The following is a 27974-nucleotide window of genomic DNA, read 5'->3' on the forward strand; positions in this document are numbered from 1 at the left end:
TGTAGGGAAGGATGTTTGGGGCTTGTGCATTCAAGTGAAAGCATCAGCTCCAAAATTTGCTGTCTGCACTGGTTCAAGAAAAATGGGAAGATCTGGCCTTCTGAGTTTACCATGAAGCCTCTCCTTTCAACCTCTGCTGAAAGGGGTCTCCACGGAGAGCTGCAAGTCTTACATTAACTGAAGAGAGAGTAAAGTGTTCTCACATTGTGACAACTGGTTAATATGTTTAATGGCTTTTGAATTTTGTATACGAGAAAAGAGTTTATTGTATGAGTGCATTTTACAAATGCAACCAAACATATAAAATGCCTTTGGAAATTAGAGCAAGATTGTAATTCTGGATTTGAAATATTGCTGAATGATAGGTCTTTGTTAATTGGGCTTCTGAAGATTAGTTCTGAAAAATTTCTCCACTGTCTCCTCGACAGTTTCTGTTTCTTCAGTGTACTCCTTGGATTGTTACCAAGCCTGTAGCAGCAGCCATACTTAGTAGTCATGTAGGTTAAGAAAATGTTTCTCTAGCATGGGAGACATGATCCTGAGTACACTGTGCAGCTAGAATGAGGTCAGTCCTTGAAATCCAGGGAGTTTAGCCGAAGAGAGCCTGGAGCCCACTGTAGTGTCTGTGTTCTGGCAGGGGGTGTGGAGGGGCAGATCCCCGTTCTGCCCCACAGCCTGGGCAGTCGCCATGAAGGGGATGACACAAAGTTGGATTTGGATTTGGCCTGATCAAATTCAATTTAGCCTTTTCAGTGTTTGTTTACAAATTCATGTTAGCTGTGATAGCATTGGATTATGTACCTGGTTTTTTTACATTTTTCTATCTAATGAACTATTTTAAGTTACTATTTATGGTCTTGAACTTGCAATTAAATGCGCAGGCGCAGGGATGTATCTTCATCTAATTGCAGGATCGTGGCTGTAAGAGTTTCTTAAACAGATATTAGTGGGACCTCCATGTGACAGGTGCACCTTGGGATCAAACATAGCAATACTGAATTTGTATATGTATTTTATGGATGTCATGTCAACATATGCACTATACAAAGTGCCTGTCTCTTTGGGATATTATGTGAATAGAAGTCCAAATAAGATTTTTAGGATAATAACTTAAAGGATAAATTATTGTATTCATGTTATTCAACTGAAGCACTTATAACTTTCTAAGGAACAACATTTTGAATTTAAGAATACAATATTTTCAGTACCTTGACCAGCCAAATCCTTATTAATGCCCAAATAGCTACACAGCCAAAAAAAAAAACCCTCCAGAAATGATACCTTTCTTGTAACTTACCTGCTTCCAGCATGACTGTTTTACTTTGACTAAGTCAATGAAAATGCTGCACACTGTTCTGCCATCTCCCAGCATCATTCAAAATATCCTATACTTGATCTTTTGAGCAAGGTTTTCTGACTATAAATTCTAGACCACTACCAAAGACTTAAACTGGCCTCAATCTCACTTTATAATTTGTTTTGTAAAAAGGCCTCAGCCAACAAGCCAAGAAACCTGAGCTGCTTGGGTTTTAGCACTTCTTTGTACTATAGAAACCTCTTCAGAATGGATGTTTTGCATATGTTTAAAATAGCTGAACAATGCAGAAAGAGATATTTTTTTCACCTAACAACAACTTTACTGTTTATATTTTTTGCTGTAAAAGTCCCTAAATACATTCCAGAACAATGCAGCATTTTGTCATTCAATATATTGCTTCATATATCAGTAGCTAATGACAATATGATCAGTATTAAAGTATTTATTTCACTATGAAGTGTTAAAAAGAATGCAAGACATACTGAATCAGTGGTGCCTTATGACTTTTTCAGTCAACTTTTCTGTCTCTCACTAGAAAAAATAATAGGTGTTGCTCTTCCAAGCCCTAACGCAGACAGTGTCGGCGGTAGCGTCACACAGCGTTTGAGCCAAGTCCTGCTGCTGCGGTGCGCTCACTCTGCCAATTTCGTGTTGAGCTCAGTGTATGCAGAGATGATGGGATCAGTCTGCAGGTGAGATGTAGGTGGGCACTGGTTAACCTCAGTGTCAGTTGTTGGTATTGCTCTGGCAATTCAAGCCTTTCCCAAACCGGTGTCTCATGCTGCTGTCCATACAGCACAGCTGCCTTCAGTGTGGTTGCATATGTTATTAGAGGACTACATTTGATTTACTGCTTGCGTATAAGATCTAGTGGGTTTGTTTCAATGGCATTGTATTATAAACCTTCACACCTCAAACTATCTTTTTATCTCATCACTAAGACTCACATTACATGACAACGGGCATGGATGTTCATTTTTTGTTAATTCAAGTCAGTAAATAAAATGGGAATAACTTTTGTACCATGTTACAATAATTTCTGCTCAATAATTTTGGAGAAAAAGCACATGTTATGTCTGTTATGACTTTCTGCGCCAGCCATTAGGAGAAGAGGTCACAGTGTTTAATGTTCAGAATAGTTTAAGGAAATGCAGCTTGCGATTCAGGAAGCATGTATTTCTGTAAATGAACTACTTCTTAAATAAGGTCACAAAGTTCTTGCTTAGAAGCCAGCATTTCCAACATTAAAACGATTGTAAGAACAACATTTTTTTTCCTTCAAGACTGAGCTATTAAAGAAGATCCTTACATTGTTGCTTAAAAAAATGGACAGTAGTTTCTCCTTGCAGCAACAACTGTTTACATGTCACCTGTAGAAGCAGGTCTCTGTTGGAGCAGAGGATGAGGGGACTAAATTGCTATAGTCCTTCACATATATTGCAACATAACAATTTTCTATGTAAATGTATGCAAATAGAAAGGGCACTTTTTGCCTTGGAAGCAAAGAATATAATTGAATGATCAAACTGGGATTATTTTAAGCAGAATGTCAAATGTCAAGAGACCTAGAGAGGGTCCCTCAACCACAGGACCCTGGAAAGGAGAAGAACACTCATTCAATTGGCTAAATGTTGCAATCAGTACTAGAGTACAAATCACGATATAAGATGTGCATGTGCGTAATGCCACATCACAACAGTGTGAACACCATTGTCTCACAGTCAGGTGCGAAGAACCTGTTATGGCGGTACATTGACTCTCTGTAACTTATATCGTATGAACTTTAATCTTCCAAACTGTATTTACCAGAAAATAAGGAGAATCTCTTACCTAAGATACCTGGTAGCACATAAAGTGTAGCTCATTCATGGATTGGTTCTTTGTGTACACGGGAAGAAAATGGGGATCTCGTAGCCTGCAAGGTGGACGAGTCTGTTCCATTCAGTTGTAAGATAAACCTGGAGTGCTGGTGAAAGGGCTGTTGGCGTTACCCAGCAGAAGCAGGGCATGTGTAAATGTTCTCAGTGAGTATGCGGCAGGTAGGTAGACAGACTAAAAGGAAAAAATGGAAAGTGCATGTCTTAAAAAAGGGAGTAACCCTTCAGAACGTTGCCATTTTGAAATACAGTTTGTCTGTGATAAATGTTTTTAATGCAAACTAATACATGCAAACGAAGACCTCTAAATTGGGACTTCCAAAGCCACACAAGACAATGGAAGAGAGAGAAACCTAGGCCAAGCAGAAAGTAACATGTTTTTATCAGATGCTTAAAGTTTGAGCTTTTTATAAAATATTAATCTAGTTCTGTGAATATTTTTCTGCTTAACATTTATTTTGTAAGTGATTTTGTTCTCCTTATTTTTTCTGTCGTATGCCAAATAAATTTTACTTTTATTTAACTGGTGGTGCAGACTGTTACCTTGAGAACAATCAGGATTGTTTCCATGACAGAAGCACATGTCAGCATTAGCAGGAGCTGAGGGTGAGCCTGGCGGGGGCTGGGGCAGGTTCTCTGCCCCTCCTGCGTGCCATTGTGCAGCAGCGCAGCGATAACGCTCAGAGGACTTTGAGCCTCCGTACAGTGAGGATTAGACAGCTGCAGATAAGGAGAAATAATTTGTTTGGTTTAGGATAAAGAATATTTGAAAGTCTGTGGTTGGCGATGCTGTACCTGTAGGTGGCTGCTGTGTGAGCTGTGGGCACTGGCTCTGGGCAATGCAAGCTGGGCGCTTGGTGTGGGGAGATGACATGAAAAATCCCTCTACTTAAGCCCAGATTTTTGTGCCTCTTGTCTCCACTGACTAGGCAGACAGCTGCCAGAGAATATCAGACACAATAAACCATCCTTTTGACTTCGGAGCCCTGTTCTTGGATCTTGGATGTGAACCTTTTCAGATAATTTGGACCAAGTTTATCACAGAAAGGCCCTTGATAAAAGTCCGAAGGAGGCTCAAATTCAGGCTGCATTTCCAGCTTCTCTTCAGAAATTACAAAGGGCATTTAAAACCCTGAGTTAAAAAGCTCTATGCTGTAACTCATCTGTCTTTAAAAGCCTTAAGCAGCAGGTTTACTCTTGTACAGATAGTGGATCCTTTGACATCTATAGGGACTGCTTATCAATACTTTCATTTTACAGACTGGGACAGAGACCTTAACTTCCTTACAAGGCCACAGACACCCACAGCTCAGATGTAGGCCAGAAGCGCACTGGTCCCAGTGCCTGGGCTGTACAAACAGAACAGCTGTGACGGAGGGTGGAGGCTGTAAAGGAGCTGGCTCAGCAGGCTGAGGGACCTTTGTTTGCAGATCTCAATGCCAGTAGCCTTGAATGAGGAATCGAAGGTATCGACCTAAGGGATCAGCTACCAGGACTCTCTATCTCATGTTTTACCACACGAGACATGTTTTTTTCTGGTTTTCAATAAATTAAAAGACTTGATTGACTTTGGGAAGAGGGAACTGAACTGAGCGTGCTGTGACCTAGTCATAACCACAACATAGTCCTTCCTCCATTTGCCTCAGAAATGCTGTTGCTTTAAAATAAACCCACAGACTACAGTGTACAACAGTTCTGACTGTTCCATGCAGTTGCAGGAAGGTTCACGTGTTGCATGCACAAAAACATCCAACTCCTTTGATCATGGTTCAACAATTTCCAATGACCTTCCTGCCTTGTGTGCACAGGCTGCTCCCGGCTGCCCTCTCACCCAGCCTGACTCTATTTCACATTGAAAATAGTAGATTGGTCCTGGCCTGCTGTTGCTTTGGGGGCTAAATATCGGCCCATATGTCCTTGTACAAAAAATCATGTATTATTTAGGGTAACTAACAAAATAGATAAGAGCCTTCAGTATTTGTTTTTCCCAAGCTAACAGTAAGTATGATGAGCAATTCTTAACAGCTGTTTCTGCTATCTTATAGCTCTCTGAAAATTACCCAAATATGTAACATGATGTAAGCTTGATTCCAAGTTTCATTTTCTGTTATACTTGTAGAGGTCCTATATGTTTTCTTTTATACAAAATTAAACAGTAAGATTTACACTTTTAAAAGAGCTCATAATTTTCATTTGTTGAATAAGACTCTCTGTAATCCTAAAAAGTTCATACTTACTCTTCCAAGTTGTGAGGGTCTGGTGCATACAGTGGCATGCCAACTCTAAAATCAAATAAGTTATTTCATAAGCAAAAATGTTTCCATAACATTAACTTCTACCTACAAACAGAGCTGTGCCTGGGCTCCACTCCCCCTTTCAAATATATCACAATAACAATTTTGCAGAGCACATGAGTGCCTCGGTAACCTGTTCTGTACCCTGCTGGTTGTTGTGACTTTGGTGTGTCTGTGCTACTTGGTGTATGTGTGTTTACACAAACACAGACTGCTAATCAAAAGCCTTGGTGAAGCATAAAAGTAGACAGAATGGCACTTCATCTCCACTCTGCAGATATTGCAGCAGTGCTGAAGTAAGAATAGTTTCTTCTACCAGTGTGAGCTACTAAAAGCCTCCAAACACACAGATTACGTCCACTGGCTAATGTGTAGGTGTTATAAAACCAATTCTGAGCAGAATGATTGTTTCACGTTGCAGGGTGATGCAATCAACTTCATCAAGAATAACTTGCCTTTTCTGTAACTCTTGAAGGCATTCCTCTAAAAAATGTGTCAGTGCTGCTGTAAGTCTCAGAAGATGCTCATCTGGCGATTCCCTCCCATTGCCTCCCTTGTGCCTGGCAAATCTCCTAATACAGGCTTCACTAGTCCAGTCATTTGCATCCGAGCAATGTAAGTGCACTCTGCTTGTGTATCAGACCTGTGGTGAGCAGCTCTGCTCTCACTTCCTAAAATGAGGCTACGCTGCTCGTTGTTTATCTTACAGCCCCTAAAAGCTGTGAGGTGGCAGCTTAATGGAAAAGAAAATGTCTCAGTTGTGTTAAACTTCCAGTTTAAATGGTCACAACTCTCTGGGAAAGGTGGTGTGATGGATTCCTTCTATAATGGATGGAAAAATACACCTGGATTTCTCAACTGTTAAATAAAAAATTTTTTTTTTTAAAAAAAAAAAGGTACTAGTTTATTCTATTCTCTCACAGCTGATGAAAAAAGATATATAAACATTTAAAAATTTGATACCTAAGCATCTTTATTTCAACAGAACAGGGAGACAGAAATGATCTGGCACACTTCCATTGCTTGCTGCATTGGCAATGAGGCTCTTAACCTGTCTACAAGTTTCAACAACTGTCCGGGTACATAAATAAACCTGAGGAAAGGATAACTGACACAAAAATACTTTGATTAAAACACAGAGAATAAATTGAGTGGCTGCTGCTAACACTACTTGTATTCAATGTTAATCTCTTTATTGAATAAAAATATCAGATCAGATAATCACTTCTTCAATCTCAAAACACATGTTTATGGCTTAAGATATATGGCTTCTGCAGAAGCTACATTCAAATTGTAAACCAGAACTCTAACATGAATGCTATCTATCCGATAGTGCCAAGCTTTCTACTCCACTACAATAGGGCACTTTTTCATTTTCATAATATTTTCTCCCTGCTTTTACCATTCTTTTTTTCTTCCTCAAATAAGTTATTTCTTCAAGAATGCTGGAGTTTAGCCTATAAAAATACCTTTGTCATTTTGAACATGAAATTGTGCTTTTTATGTATTTTTTTTTGCTAGAATACAGCAGAAATCTCTGCCTAAGCACCTCTGAGGTAAAGGCGGGCAGAGGGGCTGAGGACGAGGGGGCTATTGTTGCTGTTCATCTTCCTCTCACCAAAACAGGAACTGCTGATCCCTCCCTGCAGCCAGGGCAGGGCTTCACCACTGTGCAATTCCCTTTTCAAAACCATCCCCTGCCCAAAGAGGAACACTTCGGCTACCTTTGGCATTTACCTGTGTGCACAATTGTTTGGCTCCAAGCTTGTGTGAACACGATACCTGATTTCCTTCTGAAAATGTTTTTGTGTTCATGCCAGGATGGGTGATTAGGTAGTTCTTTATTTCACATCCTACCCGACTTGAAGTAAGCATGTGAAATGAGTCTATCCTGTCCTACATTCTGGCAGAAGTTTTAGTAAATTCAGAGCTGGGGTGAGCCCTCGTATGCCCCGTCGAGCAGCGGGCACAGGGAAGCGTGGCTGAACGCTGAGCCCCCCCAAGCCCTGAGAGCACAAGGTGGCCGAAGCACTTGGAGCACTTGTGAAGAGAGCAAGGTAAAGGCTACAGGTGAGAGTCTAGCCTTAAAACCCAGCCCCTGTCATATGTGTGTTGATACTGGAACCAGCGTACCTTGTATATAATGTCCCTTGCACTGCTTGTCAGAGACTGTTGGTTCTTTCTGTGCTGCCCTTGCTGCAAACTGCTGAAATTCTTCTGTTCAGGCTTTTGTTTTTCCTCCCTATTTAAAACAGAAACTTTCACTTCTTCTATTTGGCCAGTAGCATGGGTTACTTACAAAACATGGGGACCTTTGTTTGCAAATATACAGATATCCTGTTCATTTCCTGTATAGTTTATTCTTCTCAACTGTATCTGCAGGACTGCTGCTGCTCTTCCATCCAAATGGCTGACAACTGTGGGGTTGGTGTGTTTGCTCCAGATTATTGCTGATTTTAAACAAAAATCCTGCTGTGTGCTTTCAGAGAATTACCACAAGCCCTCTATGTCAGGAGCTTCATTCTTCTCCCTCAGACACAAACTGGTCACTTGTGTAACAGGTAAGGAGACTATACATCCATTTTTAGCTGTGGACATTTCTAATGTAAGTCCAAGCAGAAGCATGCATCATAAAATGAGAAAGCTTGTACGTTTGTATTTGTTTTCAACTAAGCAGGTGTGAGAACAGGTGCGATGCACCTCCAAGCTAGGAATTCCTGCTTGTGCTGTGAAATACTCTGCCTCTGATGCAAGAATCATAGAATCATTTTTGTTGGAAGAAACCCTCAAGGGGGTCTCTTTTTCCAAGAGAAGCTTTGTGTCCTGTAAGTTACCTAAACTTTTAATTCTAAGCAATCGGAGTCTCAATACATTATGGAAGAGCATGTTAGATGGTCAATTAACAGCAAGAACATTCCCTGCAATCATCATCAGAGACTTTTATTCTAAGCACTTATTTCTAGAGCTCTCTTGTTTTAGCATTTTTTTAAACTAGCTTTTATTCGCACACACACACACACTTTTTCATACAGAAAATTATTTATTGCTACGAAATGCTCTAGTTTCCACAGCAGATGACAGTTATGAGCCCAAAAAGCACAGTTTGCCAAGCCCTGCAGATGCAAGTGGGTGATGTGAGGCTCCGGTAGCCGGGGCGTCGCCCACCGCCCGCAGCAGCACTGGGGGCACCGGGGGCACCGGGCTGCCCGCGCTCCTCCGGCTCCAGCAGCTCCTTTCAAAAGCAGCTTCGCTCACTCTCTCCCCCGGCAGCAGGACGGGGGCTCCGTGTGAGCCCCCCGCTCCCGCCGGCCCCGGCTCTGCCGAGCTCCTTCCAGCCGGGGCAGCGCTGGTGTGCGGGGAGCGGGGCACTAGGGGGCACTTTTGGCCGCTTTCCTTAATTTTGTGCTTCCCAGCCAGGAGGATCTCTTTAATGTCACCGTCAGCACTTGAGGATTATGACACTTAATCGATATGTTTCACTACTATATATCGCTTGTATGATAAGCAATTAATAAGCTGTGGTCCTAGTATTTAACTATTGACCATTTTGATTGAGTGGCTTTGGCTATGAGCATGTGGCAATGTCTAGTGCATTATTTCAGAACGCTGCTCGCTGTTTGACGGTTGGAACGGCAGCGAGCTCACTCCAGATGTACACGGCCTGATCCTCCACGCAGTTGCACAACTCTTAGGCAAGTAAAATTCCAGTATTGGCATAAAAATGATGCAACAGATTAGCACGTCTGACGCTACTCTGTTTCAGTTCAACCAAAAGTAGAGGGCTATTAAACCTAAACAAATAAAGTATTTAAAAAATGAAGTTTAACTGCAGCTGGAGGAGAAGGTAAGAATTAAAGTACCTTTTTTTATAGAAAATGTCGAGTGGAAGTGTGGAAATAAGAGATAGTTTTAAGAAAGCCATGCTGACAATAATGCAATATTAAAACAAATATTTACTCAATATTTAACAGAAGAAAGAAACTCCTTTGTATTGTGAGTCAAAGGAAACAAAACCACAGTCAGTCTGGCAATCCATGCGAGTTTAAAATATTGGCCATGAATTTAAATGAACTGCCAAATTGCTGAACATAATCAGAAACAGGTAGGAGGAAGGAACATCAAGGAAGAATCTGTAGGTTACAGAGGGAGAAGTATAAGAAAAAGTATAGGTACAGGAGCTTTATGCAGAAGAATTCAGGAAGAGGGTGTATTAATACTCTCTTGTGACAAAGTGGCAGTGGTGAAATGAAGAAGAAATACATGAACAAAAAACGACTGGATTTCTGCCAGATTAGACAATACACTGCAATCCACACATTGTTGGATAACGTTTAAACTGTGTTTGTGTAAGTAACAAATAGTGGCTTAAAAAATGGTGGAATATGATGTGATCACAAATGGAAACTTAGTAAGCAGAAAGAGTTTACAGAGATTTTGGTCGTATCCTGAAAATATTTCCAAAGCTTTCCATTTGTGGTGCCAAAATTGGTTTTGCAGTTTTGTTTGCTTGTTCTGGGAACCTTGTTTGTTTGGGTTTCTTTACTAAACAAGTGCCTACTGAATAAGCAACAGGTGCAGCAGATCACACAACAGAAACAGCTTATTTAATCAGTGCAGCTTGCTTTAACAGAGTTTTCCTAAGTGAAGCAGCACTTGGTAGCTTGTGTGTAATGCTGATAATGCTTCCAGTTTTGTTTTGGAGGAATTGGGCTGAATTTAAGCAGTCTTACAGTGACCGAGTAGTGAAGAGTACTGACAACATGTAAGTAACAAGCTGCCTATGTCTAAACGAATGAATGGGTTTTCTTAGGTCAAGAAAGAGCTATAACTCTTATGTCTTGTTCTTAATATTTTTTGCCACATACTGTAAGTCATGTGGGTATGTTTAAACATTGAAAAAGAAAAAAAACTTAAGTGCCTACATATGGTAGATACAGCTCTAATCAAAGGTAAATGGACAAGACTTGATAATCATTTTCCAGATAAAGCTTTCAAAATCACTATGTTAAAATATTGATTTATTTGCATGACTCTTGCATACTTTTTTCTTACCCCCCTCCCACCCAGTCAGACTGCTTAGCTTGTTAACTCATCTTTGAGTACTTGCATTTGACTTTAGGAAAGTTACCTTCTTGCTGAGCCAAGTAACGGGTTGATACCATAGCACCAATGATGAATTTGTGCAGTCAGGAGGTCTCTGTAACATTATTTTGTCTCCCCTGAAAGCAATTTCAGAAAAAAATCTCATAGCATTGAAATAATACAGAGCTCTTCTGAACATTACTGAATTCAGTGCAATCTAATTTGAACTTTTTTCTTTACTTTTGCATTAGAGAGTTGAATCTCACCATGCACAACATTTACAGCTTTTGCTTACAATCACAGTCCGTTTCAACACATCTGGATGCCCGTAATTATCGCTGAAGTTTTAGTTTGACTTTCTGCAAGCTGACTGTATTCGCTTCACTTATTTTCTTTTGGCAGATACAATATTTTGAAGACTATAATTGCATCTCCAGGTCTGTAACCAATAACACATGCCTTTGTCTCAGCCAAAGCGTAAAGTGGAAGTGAGTAGACATAATAAACATGGACTTTGCAAAACCAGCTTGAACATACATGCTGTCTTACAAAAGATACTATACCAAAAATACAGATTAAGTTCTTGTAACCAGTGGAGATAATGAGGGGTACTACTGTGAAATGTAGATGAGCAGATAAATAGCTTTCTTGAGAAGGAAGATGTTTTATGAAAGTGTTTCAAAGTAACCCAAGTGAATGTAAACATCCAGTGCATCTGTCACCATTTCTGTGTTAACAAGCTTTGGGCTTGTGGGTGACAGTATCTGGGTAGGTGTTCTCCCAGCCTCTGGGTTAGGCTGCTCTTAGGGACACAGATGTTGGATTTTTCGTGATGTTTAAGGCTCAAAAATCTGGGAAATTTCTTCATGGGATTGTTAAGTGCTTTCCCTTTGATACCGCGCTCCAGAAAAGAAATCCAGGGGCCTGTTGCCTTTCTACAGATTAATTTTCCTCAGATTTCTCTTGTTGCTTAACTGTCTCATCAAACATAGGTATATGGTAAGCTATAGTTTATTTTCCAGTAACCATGTGAGTCAGCATAAGTGATCAGACACATCTAGATCCAGATAAGCACTTCACGTTCTTCCTGAACATCCTACGCACAACTGAAAGAGAACAGACATTAGAAAACAACAAACTTTCCTGATCTCGAACTACAGTTTTAGATTAACCAAGTATGCATTTTCAGATGGAGTCAGCTAAGAAAATTTAACAGAAGTTGGGCACAGGTCCCTGCTTTTTGTGTTACATAGTCCATTTATCTGGTAAGCAATAAGCAGTATGAGAGCAGTAGTTCTTCCAGTACTGGAGTTACAAGGTCATGTTGTCTATAGGCATAATTCCAAATTTCATATAAAATTTGGCTTGTTGTCAAGAACCAAGGAGCATTGAGTAAGCATTTTCCTGTAATTGAATATAAGGAGATTACCTAAGAAGTGCTAGTCTCTCCACCCTTGTTGTAATTATTGTGTTAGTAAGATCTTTGGATTTTTCCATGTTGTTGAAAACTAGGTGCACAGATGTCTAGAAATTGCACTGAGATTACACCTGTAGATTTCCAGACAAATATCATCCTGATGCATTTCCCAACATTCTTGCTGTCTGCTCATCCTCTGTATTCTTATTTCTATCTATTCTTGGAAAAGCCACTTTCTTGTAACATATCCTACTGAGAGGTTTAGAGATACATTAGTAGTAAATTTTCAGTCAATAGCACTGCTTTGAAGGTCACTTGACACTTCTGTCATAAGGTGGTGTCTTTCAATTACCACCATACCTTAACAATTTGGCTACAACTTCCATGCCAGCTCTCTGAACCCTTCTAGGAAAAAGTACCCTTACTTTTAGTATTTTCAGAAACTGGAACAATGTACTTACTTACAGTAAATGCTTGAGATCTTTTCTTCAGAATGTGCCAATGTTTCAGGTTTTGCAACAACCACTTGCAATTTACTAGTAAAGTAGCCTTTGCATCAGGGACAAAGACACATTTGTGATCTCCTGAAAATCTGTCCAAATTGGCTCAGTTGTATGCCTTCAAGAAATATGTTTGCATGTGCTTACTGCTCGATCTGGAAAGCTAAATTAGCTGAAACCTGTTGTCATTGAGAGGGTTAAGCTTCTTGCAGCTCCTGTGTATGTGTAATTGTTGCAGGTAAATGAGTATGACGAAAGCCACAGGTCAGCAGGACAACTCATGTAATAGTTGCTCCAGCTGCGTTTCACTGGTTGAGAGGTTGCACAAATCAAAAAGCAGGAGCTGTCTCTCCTGTATGCTTGGTTCACTACTCTGATGGAACATAAATGGATGGAAGCATCCAATTTGAGCGAAAACAGAACAAAAATCAAGGTGGGAAGCAGTTCATGCCTATGTAATGGGTGGCATGGGAATGCTCAAGAGGATCAAATTAAGACTTTGGGGACAACTTTCAGTTTTATGTTTATTTAGTAGCTCTTGGAAAGCTTAGCTTTGCAACACCAGTAGTGGTGTTTTCTGTGATCTACATTTCTACTGTCAAAATTGAGATGCAAGTGGTGGAGGACAGCTGTGATTCAGAGCTGATGGACTGTGTCACTCTGTCCTCTCAGTACTTTGTAAAAAAACCAAAACCAAACAAAAATACAAACTAAAACAAAACACTTGCCTCTCCCCTACATTATTCACACTAATGTAGCTATGGGCATTGCTAGTCCCGATGTTGGGGTTTTTTGTTAGTGCAGGGAGGGCTTTTTGATATGGGGTGGGTGAAACTTCAAGGGACTGGGGTCCCTGTCTGTGCCCCTTAATTTTCAAACATCTTACAAGCAAAAGGAAAGTAAACTCTATTATAAACCCAGAGTGCTGGAACACAAAGAGGCTCCACCCAAAACAAAGGCCAAATTCAAGGCCAGAGAAGAACATGTGGCTCAAAGAAAAAGCCTATGGAGCTTTGATTAAGTACTGAGTGAGTGGGTACTGTCCTTTGCTGTTCTATGAAGCAGGACTTGGTACAGTCTCAGGGAATATTCAGGAGTATCCTGGGTACTCAGTACTGCATTAGAAAGAATTATTGACTCCAGCATTAAGTTATCATTGCTAATTCTCCAGGTTAAAACATGCTAACAAACTGTGTTCCTAACAGTTCCCAATCAAGTGGAGAACTGGTCCTGTAATCCAGTGTTTCAGTTACTCATGGAGCTGTTCTGGTGGCATAGTCTAGTTAATAAAAATTTCATGTTTCTTAGCAGCGTAGGGGTCAAACCCTGGTGCTCTTCTCTGTTCATCACAGAAATGGCTACATGTCAATGACAGTTGTTGCTAGGCTGATTATAATATGCTTTAAAAAATTCAACTCTTGAAGAGGAAATATGCTCTATTAAGTCCTACTTATTTATTTATTTGTAATAATTTTCCCTTATTTTTTCTTAGTAGCTATAATTCACAAAACTTGCTTTAAGTAATTAATCTAAAATCGAAATATAATTTTCTTGTATTTTTTCCTATTGTTTTCTCTCATCATGTGATTTTTGTACCACAATTTCATACTTTTGAGTATTACCATTCCTTGGTGCTGCCCAGAAGAAAACACAAGACCCAGGTTAAGTGCACTTTCCTGATCAAGGCATGTGTATGTGCTAGAGCTGAGATGGAAATACAGCCCTGTCTCCTGTAACTGCTTATCCCCTGCAAAACCATGCTGTCGGCTGGTGGGTATCAATAGCAATCAATAAGCAGCCTATCCGGCTAAATGTAAGCTCTTGTAAAATAATGCACTGAAGGATGATAATATTTTAAAGTACTTTATTAAGTGCTGAATCACTAGTGTTCATGTTAAGAGGAGCAAATGAGTTCAAGAGAGGGGAAGGCATGAACTGTTCCCAAGATTTCTTAGAACAGCCTGGCATGCCTCCCTTGCTACACCCCAGCACATGTCCCCCTAAGGCATGCCATTTCTATAGGGAAGGGTGCAAGGCAGAAAGCCAAAAAAATCTTGAAAGATCCTATTATACTGTACTTTCAAGAACTAATCCAAATCAGTTTCAAAGTAGTCTTTGTCAGGTGCCAAACAGAGAAACTTAAACATTGAGTAAATTAACAAGAGGCTTCTTTATTAGTGTTTGCACCAAAGAAAAGTCTCACCCTAGTGTTACAGCAGGGCAGCGTTACCTAACCAGCCATACTGCCTTCCCGCGATAAATGTATGTTGGCATGGCTTTTGTACACCCCTCTCTGATCTTTCGGTTGAGCCTCTCTGGTTTTGTCTCCTGTGGACGTTACATGAAAGGGAAGAGGAACATTCTTTTTGTGGTTGAAGTTCCTGCGCTGGAGGGGGAAACCAGGGAGCATACAAGAGCTGGATGGCACCACACTAGCCAGAAAAGTCCGCTTGCTCCAGTTAGGACACTTACTGCTATATGTCTGCTACACTTAGGTAAGACAAACTGGTTTGCATCAAATGAGCTGCGGAAGAAAGTGTACAACAGGCAGAACTCCACACTTGCTGTCTTTGTGGCAGCAGTTATCTGGCTTAGTTCCTAGAAAACAGGTGGCTCGAACTGCAGTCTCCCCAGCTGCACTGAAACCAGGAGGCCATTAACAACCTGGATCTTCTTTTTCAGCAAGAAATGCTTTGACTATTACCAGCTTTTAGCTTTTACTGGAGAAACCACTGACAGTCTGAGCGGCCTAGGGGAAGCGATGCCATGTGGCAAGCAGGGCCGCTCGTTTCTACCCGCTCTAGCGGTTTAAAAGCCGAGCCCGGCGCCGGCAGCGGAGCGGGCAGGGGCGGCAGAGGTGCCGCTATCGGCCCGTGCCGGGCTGCGCGGCGGCCCTGCCTCCCGCAGATAAACGTCCCTCAGCCTCGGTCTGGCCGCTGCTGCAGCCGCGGGCCCGTGTTTTGCCCACGCGTGCGAGCGGAGGCTCTGCCCAGCCCTCCTGCGCCCCGCGGGGAGGCAGCGCCCCGGCGGGCCCGGCTGAGGGCAGGTGGCAGCCGGCAGCCGGCAGCTCGGGCTGCCGCGGGTAGAAGCCGAAGGCGGTGGTGGCTTGTTCCGCTCCCAACAGGGAATGCGGCTCCCGAGAGTGGGAGAAGCCCTCGGGGTAAGGACGCGGTGCGGACAAGCCGCCCCGCAGCCGCCTTCCCACCCACCGGCGCCGAGGGTTCCGCCGGCAGCCCGGGTCGCGGCTCCGCGCCGCCGCCATCTTGCGGCTGATCCCTCCCACCCGCCGGCGGCCGCCGCGCAGCCCCGCGCCCCTGCCCGCCCCGCACAGCGCTGGGCGCCCGCCGGGCCGGGCCGGGCCTCCGGGGCGGGGGCGGTGTGCGGCTGCGGCGCTCGCCCCCCGGGCCTGGCCGGGGCCTGAGCCGGCAGCGTGGGGCGGGCCGGGGCGGGCCAGCCCTCCCCTCCTGGGCCTCGGTACCGGCAGCCTCGGCCTTGAAGAGGTTCTCACCTTGGCAGAGTACGAGTCCTCTATACATACCCTTGTGCGAGGGCGCCTGCCAGAAGCTAAGTAGGTAAGCTGTGCACCCCTTCCCCCGACTTCTAGCTTTATTTTCTAATGAGACAGCTGTCACACAGGATAGCGCTGGGATGTTTTTGGTATCTCGGGTGTTTCCGAGTGAAAATGCTGTGGTGACCATGGGAAGGAGAGCAGCGATGGGCGAGGAAGGGGCAGACACGAGGCGTTTGTTTTTGCTGTGGCATTCTCACTGTAACTCAGAGGATGCTTCACCTCTATTGGGCAAGTGCGGTGAGTGAGACACTTCTTAAGGGCTGCCAACAATAAAATATAATCTGTATTTTGAAGTATATTTTGCTATTTGCTTCAAAAGCATGTATCTATCTGTTGACAAACCCCAAGATGAGCCTAACTGAAAATTAGGGGGAGGTATGTTTTCCATTTTGGCTTGGTATTTCGTGCCGCTGGCAACTGTTGCTTCATTTGGCGCTGTCCGGGCCCGTGCTGGCACACTCTGGCGCGGGCTGTGGTGCCGCGGTGCCGTGAGCTCCGCCAGTCGCGTGCCCAGGGCGGATCTGGGCCTCCCGGGCTACCTGCGCACACGCCGTCCCCGCGGGCCCCGGGCTTGCTGGTAGTGACAGCACAGGCAAAACTGAGAAAGGAAACATAAGCTTGAAGAGCAACTGCTTGGGGAAATTAAAGGTCTCATATCACTTGTTGCATTGGTGGTGGCCCACTTCTTGGGTTAATTGCTGCGACAGTAGTATCCTGTATCTGCTTTCTTAGCCAAATAGAGAGAAAAGTAAAAATTGTGGTTACCTTGCAAGAATAAGAACTGCAGTAATCACTTCTTTCCACTTTTATCATTGTATCTCTTTAAAGTTGCTTCCTCTTTGACTGACTTACAAACTCTTATGGGAACATGCATGTGGTACGTCCTTATCTGAGCTGAGGATGAGGTGCTAGAGCTGCCATGAACAGTAACTCCTTCTGCCCCCACTCCACTTTCAGCCTCTTGAATAAAATAATGTGTCATCCTTGGATGTTTCTGCATTGCATTAAAGTAGGAAATGAGGTCACATTGTGGGATATAATTTATGAACAATGTGCACAGCCTTGCCAGTGTCACCAGAATTATCCTGAGAGTGATTATCAGCTGAAAGCTTGAGAGTTAGAGACCAGAGAGAAGATATGCATTGAGATGTCTCTTCTATTCTCTCCTACCATTTTTGACTTTCATTAAAAAAGAAGATGAAAGGGATTTTTCTGATGGAAAAGGAGACAACTTCTCCACAGCAGAGTAGGCAGTGCTGTTCCTAAAAGCTTTGTCTTCATTGGCCTGCAGTTCCCAACAACACAGTTGTGGCTGGGTTTTCAAGGATTCAAATCTCAATCCCTGAAGGGATAACCACAAATCATATGCCTTACGGAGTCAAAGCTAAGTGCTTTCCTTTGTAACTGTGTTTAGTAAAATTTGACTAATTAATTTACATCTAGTGTAAGAACAGGTGCGTGTCCGTGTAGAATATGTAAGGTTTTGGTTTTGCATCAGATCAGTATCTTTGATTTCATTAAGAACTGTGAATTGAAAACATTTTTGCTCACATGAGATTCTAGTTTGAGTTAAGCCCCAGGTGTGATAAGGCAATACATTAAATCTGTGATTAGTCATTGCATAATCTCATGACAGTTATATAAATGCAGGTATCCTGTAGAGCTAAAGGGACTGAGAGAGGTATTCACTATGTTGAGCAGCACGGTGTGCAAGAGCTTTCATTTCTGGAAAATACCCACTGCTCTGCAATGGATAATCTATGTTAAATGTGAATATTTTGGGATGTGGGCATCTCTGGAGCTGAAGAGATGATTCACACTCAAAGCCCTCTGAAGAGTGCCAGTAGCAGCTTTACTGTGATGCACTTTCTTTCTTTGAAACGCATGTGATTCACCAAAAATTGGCCCTGACTTTACAAAGGCCTTTGTAATGAAGTTTCAAGGTGAGGATAGCCTAAAGGAAGGCTGCAGGAATAGTTGTGGCACTTTACAGAAGATGGATGTGTGGGTGTGTATCCCTGTCAGTTTTGAGGTAGCAGGGAAGATACAGGATTTGGCACCTGCTACCGACAGTTGCAAGCAGAGAGTCAGTCTTCTGCATGTTTATTTCAGTCCTGAATTATAAAATGGGGACAAGGACACTTCTGTACTTTGTAATGATTTTTTTATGAGGAGAAATAGTAATTTTAACACAGAGGGAAGACAGGTGTTTAATAGATGTAGGCACAATTTTGGTTTAACATTATGGGCTCCTGTAGCTATATTGATAGACTCACCTGTGAAGGCCTAGTCTGTGTAAGCAAAAAGCCTGGATAGCTCAAACCACTTTTCAGGAGAGAAGTAAAGGAAGGAGATGCCATAGTGGTAAAAGTCCTTCCGCTATGTAATTGTATGTAGACTGTGGCTTTCCTGAGTAAGGCTGTCATAAAATAAATGTTGTTGTTAGTATTGACATGGTGGTAAAGCATACAGCTTTGGATAGGAAGCCACAGGGGATGAGAAGGAATGGCAGATCTTAGGGACAGATACAGCCCCAATACACTTCCTCTACAAATCAAATGTTGCATTTGGTTAAGAAAGTTTCACGTTTATCTCATTGCTGAAAAAATACCTCAGCAGAGAGCAGGTTAAACATGTTGCACTGCCAGGAGTGTTACCTCTGTGCAGTGCTGCAACCTTGAAGAATTTGAGATGGGGCTGCACCAAAAACCTGCTTTTCACCTTGAAGCTAGTGTAGAATGTGGCTGGCTTCTTTCAAGAATTCAGTGTTGCAAACCCATCTCTGATCCTCTTTTGGACATTTTGCAAATCCCAACAACTTCCCTAAGTTTTGCTAGTAGAGGAAATGGTTTGTTGTCTGCTTTATTTACTGCAAGTTTTTCTATTGTTCTATAGCAGATAATGCTTTGGGCTCCTGGTCCAAATACATCTAGACAAATGTGTCATCTATAACATATGAAAAATACAACCTTTAAAATAAGCCTTACTTGGAGTGAGACTTGTTTTCCTTGGGAGAAGAGGTAGCCAAGGACAGATTTAGATGATGCAGCTGCTCGGTCCAAATAAATTGTAGCAGCGTTGCAGGATTGTTTACTAAAACCCTCAGACATAAATGGAAGTCGTGAGTCAAAGAGTTTATGCTACGTGTGAATATGTGTATACTGGATGCCGGGGTGTGAAATAGAACACACAAGATCTCATCTTTGCTCTGACTTGATTTTCTTGCTTATTTACCTGACTGTTAAGAGTTCTCCGTTCCCTGAGGACAGGATACAAATAGGTTGTGAATATTCTTAAACCAGTAGTTAATTTGCACAGATCTAGCCGTTGTGCTGTACAAAGCACTGGTTTGGGAACTGGGAATCTCAGCTTTGCCACTGGTATGTTAAATGGCTTATGGCAGATCAGTCTGCCTTTGCACTAGTTTCTACCTCTACAAAAGGGGGGAAATAATATTTGCTTCCTTTCCAGAGTGCCTTAGGATTTAGTCATGTCAAAATGCTGTATGTAGTTAGCCGGGGGACTATATGCTTCACAGCTGTATTACCTAAGCTGTATCTGTTTCTGGCAAGACCTTGCTATTGACCATGGAATACTGGTGTTTGGTGGCCTCTCACCATTCAGTTTGCAGACTTTACGTGTCTACTTGCATACAGAACCTGCTGTGTTATGGTCAGCCCTTTCAAAGGTGGTGGCTGGTAGCAAGTGACAATCAGGAGTCACATGAAGTATTTGTTGTACATAATACTTAATTTAATGCATACTTATATGTCACTGCTACAGTTCTAGAAGAATTGCATGTAGGAATATGGATAAGCAATAGCATAATGGATTAGATAATTGGCTACTGTGTCAAATATGGATCCCTTGCCAAGTGGAAAGTGTATCTAATGATACTGAAACACATGATACTGAAACATTGGGAGAGGTCAAAGTTACATAAAGCAAGGTACAAGCTTGAAGAGTGACATGATGATTTATTTAATTTCTAAATCTTTCTCTAAGGTAAAGAGGACCTTGCCAAATGTTTTTAGTACCGCAGTGAGGAAGCTACAATTCTTGAGCAAATTTCTCTTCCTTGCCTGGTGCTCATGTTCTTGTAAGGGCTGTTCCTCTTGTTATTCCGTGATAGATTAAGAGGGCATAAGCTCAGACTGTAGAAGAATATGAAAGCAAGGGTGTTTAGATGTGTGGAGAATGAGTCTGTAGAAGGATGTACAAAAAAAGAACTGAAACTGATAGAATATGAAGATTTTCCTTGCAACAGGATGAATGAGTTCAGTAAGTTTGCATTTCTCTCAAATTAGATGATTTTGTAACCTTTGTTACCCACCTCTAGCAAAATAAACAGAGTAACTGAGGGAACATCGTTTGGGGGGAATAGGAGGAGAAAAATTTCAGGCTCATTGGACTTGAACTGACAGCAGGATATTCACAAAAGGGATCTTGGAGACAGGCTGAAATGATAGTTTTGACAGAAGAAGATACATCTTGATTAGAAAGAGAGATCTTTGACTCATGTATTCATAGTTTAATAAGTGCTTATGAAACTACACATGCAGAGGCTGTAGGGAGACAGAAGAGGAACAAGGAAGGAGCCCTATCAGCAGCCACAGAAATTTTGAGAGATCCTCTTGTTGGAGCAAGTAGAGATGGGAGGGGAATTAGGAGGAGCTGTAGTTACAAAAGAGAGGGGAAGGGCAAAATTTCAAGAAGAGGGTGATTATGACAGCAGTGTATGATGGTCACAAAGGATGAAAATGGAACACCAGTTTTGAGAGTTTAAGAAGATTTTGGCCTATCAGGATTTTGGTAAGAGCTGTTTCAGGGGCAGAACCTGGATTAAATAGAATCTAAAGGCGGAGGTGAAAGAGGACTCCTGACCATGTGTAAAGCTGAGTGCAGGGAATCAGATGTGAACAGCAGTAGTCAAAGGGAGGTCGAGGATTGAATTTCAATATTGGGAGTTTAAAGTGTATTTTTATTGTGACGGAAAAAGAACCAAGTAGGACATGGTTTAGGGGAGACTTGAGATAAGATATCCTGTGGCAAACAAAAAGAGTTAGAAAAGAAAACTAACAATTTGATAGCTGAAAGCAAAGAGTATTTAAGAATTGTAGTTGGGATTTGCAGTGAGCTGAGGAGGTAAGAGAGGTTACAAACTGCTAACAAAAGTGTCTCTGAAGAATCTTGTACTTTTCTGTTAGTTGACTAGACTTGTAATGGTAGTCCGAGAAAGCAAGGAGTGTACACTGAGAGTTTAGCAATTACTGTTTTCTGAAACAATGACTGGAAAGTGCTGAAGAGTTGTAGTTTATTCCAAATGATGTTTAGATCCTAAAATAATAACAAAAAAAAATCCTTGTTAAGTCTCTTTTCCTTCCAACAGACTTTTTGCCCAATCTACATTTAGTTTTAGTATCTCAGTGTTACTCTTAGATTTCTTTGGGGATTTTTAGCCTCTATTGTCTTATTGAACTGTGTGGACTTGTGAGAAGATGTGTGAAAATGGTGTGTGTAAGGGATGATTTTTCAGCATTCTTTTTTCTCAGAGTTTCTTTGATTTACTTATTATTTTTCTGATTATTTATTTGTAATGCACTTCTAAGTGTAAACTCTTCTGTCAGCAAGCCTAATACCATAAATATTTGCAAACACAGTTTTGGAAGTTAATAAATAAATACTTTTGTTTCTTTTACAGATGAGATCATTTCAAGCTCTCTTTTGTGGAAGACGTGGTCAAAGGAAATGGATAACTATTCAGACTTCAATACGAAGAACCTCTCATTTTCAGCTAATATGTCTATTTCTTTGCCTGGACAAGTTGGGCTCAATACCACCAGCGGTCCTCCTTCTATGTCAATAAGCAGGCTTTTCCCAGCCCTCTTAGAATGCTTTGGAATAATTCTTTGTGGCTACATAGCTGGAAGAGCCAACATTATCACAACAACTCAGGCCAAAGGACTGGGAAATTTTGTGTCCCGTTTTGCACTCCCAGCTCTACTGTTCAAAAACATGGTGGTACTTAACTTTTCTAATGTCAATTGGTCCTTCCTGTACAGTATTTTAGTTGCCAAAGCTGCTGTGTTTTTCTTAGTTTGCGTTTTAACTTTGTTGGTAGCCAGTCCAGAGAACAGATTTAGCAAAGCAGGTTTGTTCCCTATTTTTGCTACGCAAAGCAATGACTTTGCTTTGGGATATCCAATAGGTAAGTAGTTCTTTATGCTTTCTTCTTTAAAACTGTTTTTCAGTGTTCTAGACATGTTTGCTTTTATCTTCCATAATTTGGAATTTACTTCTGAACTGAAGCTAGGAGCTAAGTCATTTCTCAAGTCACATATATTGACCTCAGGCCATGTACTTTTTAGTAAGGGAAGAAAACTGTCAGCTGGTGTGAATGATGCAGAATTTAAAACAATCCAACTACAGTCGTCTATACGATCTTGTGATGTTAAAGTAAATAATTTTTAAACAACAACAACAAAATATTTAAAATATAATTTCAGAATTGGTAAGAATTACCTTACACTTACGGTAGGCAGTTTTCCTTATGGGAAATTGCCGGATTTTCCCTCAAGACCAAAGTTCCTTACTTTACAAAGTATGAGCCTGTACCAGTAGCCTCTGAAACAGCTGTAGTGGGTTTGGCATTACTTCTTGGTTTAGCTCATATAAAACATCTAGCCATAATTTTGGTGTCTACTGATTGTGGAGTGTGTTTGACAAACTTTAAATGTGTTCAGATAAAACTTCTAATTTTTGTGCTGCTTCACATAATTTGTGTAGCTAATCATGCTTTATCCCTTAATCTTTATTCTATTGTGGCCAGGAGACATGCTTTGGGTTCTAGTCTTGGAAGGATTCAGTCTTTTAAAAGCAAGGTTGCTGTGTGATTTGTGGTAAATTGCATTTATGTATCTCAGATCATAATGTTATGTGGCTCTGGTGCTGTTTTCAGAATGTGTAACTAAACCACTAGTCTGGTGGAATGAAAAAAACCAAACAAAAACCAAGAGGCATTCAGAGTATAACTCCTATAGCTGCATATACTTGTTCTTGTCAGCCTATATTTTCAATTCCAAGGAACAGCAGTTATTAAACTTAATTTTATACAATCTGTAAGACTATTATTTTCTTCCCTTTTGATAAACAAGATTTTTCTTCTTTTTCCTTTTTATAGGTTTTCTTGATGGTATGTTAATATGTTTTTGGTCATACATACTATGATAGTTTGGAAGTGACTGGAGTTGCAGCAGGCTTCTCCCACCTCCTGCTGTCAGAATTGCAGTGCTTTCTACCTGCCTTGGGAGGCTCTTTTGTGCCAGTGTAGCTTTTAGTGCTGCCTCTCCCCACCTGACCCGTATGGCTGGTGTGGGAAAGCACACTGCAGATGTCAGGATCTCCAAAATACACCTCAAGTGGAAGGCATTTGGAGGAGGTGTCTGGATTAGATTTTATTTGTTTGCTGCTCCATGAAGAGAAAGTATTCTGTGCCTCTCAGATTCTCTTGATATCAGTCTTATCATCCAGACAAGGCTAAGAACAGAAAAAGGAAGCAAGTTCATTCTAGCAAAGCAAAATGAAAGATATTTGATTACAGAATTGAAAATGCGGTTACAAAAGAGAAACATAAACATGCAGTTCCAGGTGATGCATAATGACAAGTAGCTCTGCATTTGAGGTTACCTGAGGAACTGGCAGGCTTTTTCTCCCTTTTCCAGGGCAGCATGCTCAGGAGGATCTTAAATCTTTCTTACTATTTTCAAGTTTGGTGGATATATATAGAATATAGACAAATTCAATTGCAAACTTTTTCTTACTTAGATGCAAATACGCTGTTTTCCTCAGTTGCAACCGCCGAGATTTATTCATCTTGAGAGGAATCGGAAGTACATCACAAACAGGGCTGTGAGGATTACATCTTTGTTCCTTGGTACTGGATTAAAATGCCAGTTAGGGTTTCTCTTTTTTTTCTGTTTTGAGGTTCTCTGAACATATTTCCATTGGATCTTTCTAGATAGAATATTCTACTTTGAATGACTTCTGTGTCAGATCACATTTTTCTTCAAGTATTTCATTATTTATATATGATTAATATTTCTTCTTCTATGTACAATCTGGCCAAATTCACAACATGCGGTTTCTTAAGAGCTTTACTGGAATACTTAATGCAACAGTAACACTGTAGGTGTTTAAGGGTTGTTTATTTCCTTTCCTGACCTTCTGCCATTCCCAAACTTTCACGAGTGTTTGGTTCATGCTGTCAGGTGTGCAAACATTTTACTGTCAGTGGCTTCTCTGAAGTGTGTGCAGGACTGCGCAATAACGAATGCTCTGCTTAGTTATTTTTGTGTATGATGATAGGTAGTGCTTTGAGCAAAACCTGATCTTTTAATCAAAGTATATTTTGACAGGCTGCTTCAGTTGAAATTTGTAAAGGGGAAAAAATCAGGCTTGGTAAATCTGTGCATTATAATAACACTATTTTAAAAGGCACATTCAACTCTTAAATAGATAAATAACATATTGAGTTTGCATTCTGTCTATTTTTTTTTTTTCTTTAATAACCACTATGCTGGTTTGTTGCTGTTGAGTAAATGTTGGCATATAGAAAATCAAAATTTCAAAGATCACCACTCTTTTTCTGTAATCACTGTTACGACAGTTCTATACTATGAACTGATGTTGCTTTGGAGTGAAAAACAACTGGTACAGAGATTTGCTAGTAGACCCCTTTCCCACCCCGCCCCCCCCCCCCCCCCCCCCCCGCCCGGTATAGATAGAATTACTATGGTAGAAAGCTTTGTTTGCTTGCTTTTAATTACTAGGTGAGATCATACAACTCTGACAGAACAGTTTCACCTACTCTCCAGTGCTTTATTGTAAAAGCATAGGTGGAGCAGAAGTGTGGTGCGGATGATGGCTCAATTACCATGACTTTAATGGTGCTAATTGTATTAAGCGTGAGCAACTAGTGTGTCATTCATTTATAAGTAATTTTGAGCAACTGGAATGTGGAAAATGGATTTTTTTTAAAAAAGTTTTAAAATCTATTTTCTTTTTTTTTTTTTTTCATGATCAGCAAGAGGACAGCTTGATTTAAATAAAAAGAACATTTTTCATCAAAGATAGTTGTGGATTATTTCCACTGCCTTAATGATTCCCTAAGAGTGATTTCTTATTTTTTTCCTACTGACTCAGCAATCTACATTGGTTCCATTTTATGCCACCCAGGAAAATGCATTGTGATTTCATATACCAGTGAAATTACTTATAGAGCTTAATATGTTTTATTAAGTATACAGTTTCACTTTGCCAAAAAACAATGTTTTATTACGTTTTTTAACTCAGACATTATTTACATGTGACTTATCTTGATTTGCATTTGATTGAAATGGGCATTCTGTATAAAGCAGCATAAAAGGATTGCTCTTAGGTTGGGGCTTTAGAAAATTTTGACTTACATAATAAGTGTCCAGCATGTTTAAAGTGGTTTTATTTAGCAGAATATATTTAGTGTTTAAAACTGGCTTGTTAAATGCAGTAACTAAGCGCAAACTTGAAAGTTGTGTTCAGCAGTTTGTTCAGGTTTTTCAGACGGGTAGCTCTTGTATACCTACTTTAATCATGGCTTGTAAGAGGAAAAGCACCTTTAGTGCTTTTTCTTGTATATTGGAAGTCAACTCACTGAGAATGTCAGTTTGTTCAGTCTAAAGAGGAGGCAGTTTACAGTAAATGTTGATTTAGCACTTAGTAGATCCTGACATTCCAGACGCTTAACTAAAATGAAGATAAAAATCTTTTGGATTTTGAAAAACATAGTTACAGGGGAAAACTTTTTTCAGAAAAAGAACAGGTTGAATATACTGGGACATGAAAATACCTGCAACAATTGGCTGCTTAATGATCTTAAACTTTATTTAGTACTTTAAGAGTGCTAAGTTATCCCATAGAGAGGTCCAGCAGCTGTATTTATGCGATAGTGCTTGCTTTTTTTATACATATTCTTTGTAGTATAAATAGAATTGCATCTGCATTTTAAGATACTTCTGCCTGAGAAAGAGTGTGTGTGTCTCTAACTTGAGTAGGAAAAACTAAAATGGAAAGCATCGCTTTGCATATTTCTGGAAATTATTGGAAATAATAACATTATAAGGCAGGTAAAAGATAACGTTTATCTTTCCAAAGAAGTCTGGATAATTAATATGGCATTTTTACACAGGTAAACTCTGGATTATTAACCAGATAAACAGCAATTTTAGTAGATTTAATTAAACTTTTAATGCATATATAGGAAATACAACAGTATAGGCCTTGAAGTCTTAAAACAATTTCACTTGAACTCTTGTTTATAACACACATTTAAAATGCAATCTTGAAGCAGTGATGGGAATTGAAACGTTATTTTACTGCTTATTTGACAGAAGTGCTTTATATGCATGATTTCTCCTTTGTTTTTCAATATGAAATCATGCAGTTATGATAGGGAGACCAAAACATCTGTGTTCTGCAGGATTCAAGACTTCGCACCTTTACAAGTGCCCTTAAGTAGGATATTATAACTAAAACAAAATCCTACTTTAAAAATATTTTTGTTGTTATTTTTGTTTTAATTTATTCTGAGTAGGATCTTGTATATCTTTCCAGAGTCTCTTCGTGATTTTTCAAAGTGCTATTAGCGCAAATACACTTGAAATAACAATATGTATAAAATATGGACAAATGCAAATGCAAACTTTTTCTTACCTAGATGAAAACATCCTGTTTCCCTCAGTTGCATCTCCTGAGATTTATTCCTCTTGAGTAGTAGCCATGGAAACAAATGCTCGTAATTTAAAGTTCCTTGAGGGACCAGAACTACAGTGACAACTCTTGTCCTGAGTAGTCCCAGAAAATGAACTAATAATTATGTGCTAATGTATTTTTTATTTGGCTATTGCTTTGCTGTATTGTACGGAATCAATGTAGAAAGATTACACCTGAATTACCCCCGTTAACTGATTAAATTCCAGAGATGTGAGACTCCCCTAAAATGAGACACAACCTGTCTCCTGCAAAGGTGCATATAATTCTCCATAACCCTCATGTTTCTGGGGAGGAAAAGCCATTCAGAAAAAAAACCTACTTTTTTCAGCATTTGGGATGACTCAGAGGGCTTGTGGGATTGTTATATTATTTTAATTTTTTCCTGTAAATTTTGAATATTCTTAGAATCATTTAATAGTGTTAGATAGTTAATCTTTTGTCTTTAATGTGTTCATTAGACAACTATGGCCTAATGGTAGTTGAGCATATGTCTTTTACTACGTCATGCTGATTGTAAATGCAGTTCTAATGCCTTTGAAGGATAATAATTTTTCTCTAGTTTTTGGGCAACAAAACTTAATTTCAATATTAATGTATTTTTGTACTGAAATGTTATAACTCATCACTTTTCATTTTGTGTCTTCTAGTTGAAGCTTTATATCAAACCACTTATCCAGAGTATCTGCAGTACATTTACCTAGTGGCTCCAATATCGCTTATGATGCTAAACCCTCTGGGGTTTATCTTCTGTGAAATCCAGAAGTGGAGGGATAATCGCACTGTGTCACACAGCAAAATCAAAATAGTGGGCCTAGCACTCCTCCGAGTTTTGCAGAACCCAATTGTGTTCATGGTCTTCATAGGAATCGCCTCAAACTTTATTCTTGGCCAGAAAGTTCCCGAATACCTTGAAAATTTCCTTGATGGACTGGGCAGTTCATTTTCTGGCTCTGCACTTTTTTACCTTGGACTGACTATGGTGGGACAAACAAAAAAACTGACAAAGGGTATGTTTGTTGCACTGATCCTTCTCATCACAGCCAAACTGTAAGTTTGATTTATGTTCTTCTATAATTTTGTTATCTAGATGTTTTAAGCTCTGAATATAC

At 40.4% G+C, this 27974-nt stretch overlaps 1 protein-coding gene across 3 annotated transcripts in view; it reads left to right on the forward strand.

Annotated features, from left to right (window-relative positions):
- The first annotated feature begins 15451 nt into the window (after positions 1-15451).
- GPR155 (G protein-coupled receptor 155) overlaps positions 15452-27974 on the forward strand; it is a 30819-nt gene continuing 18296 nt past the window's right edge. For 2 of the 3 annotated variants that reach the window (XM_080346740.1, XM_080346741.1), the window contains exons 1-3: positions 15452-16060; positions 21761-22267; positions 27513-27912. In XM_080346740.1, the coding sequence (XP_080202866.1) occupies positions 21808-22267; positions 27513-27912 (860 nt within the window). In that variant the 5' untranslated portion in view covers positions 15452-16060; positions 21761-21807. Of the gene's footprint in view, positions 16061-16208; positions 16297-21760; positions 22268-27512; positions 27913-27974 lie in introns of those variants that run through there. The other variant, XM_080346742.1, reaches the window with a different exon arrangement.

The sequence above is a fragment of the Nesoenas mayeri genome (assembly GCF_963082525.1).
Source record: "Nesoenas mayeri genome assembly, chromosome: 6".
NCBI lineage: Eukaryota > Metazoa > Chordata > Aves > Columbiformes > Columbidae > Nesoenas > Nesoenas mayeri.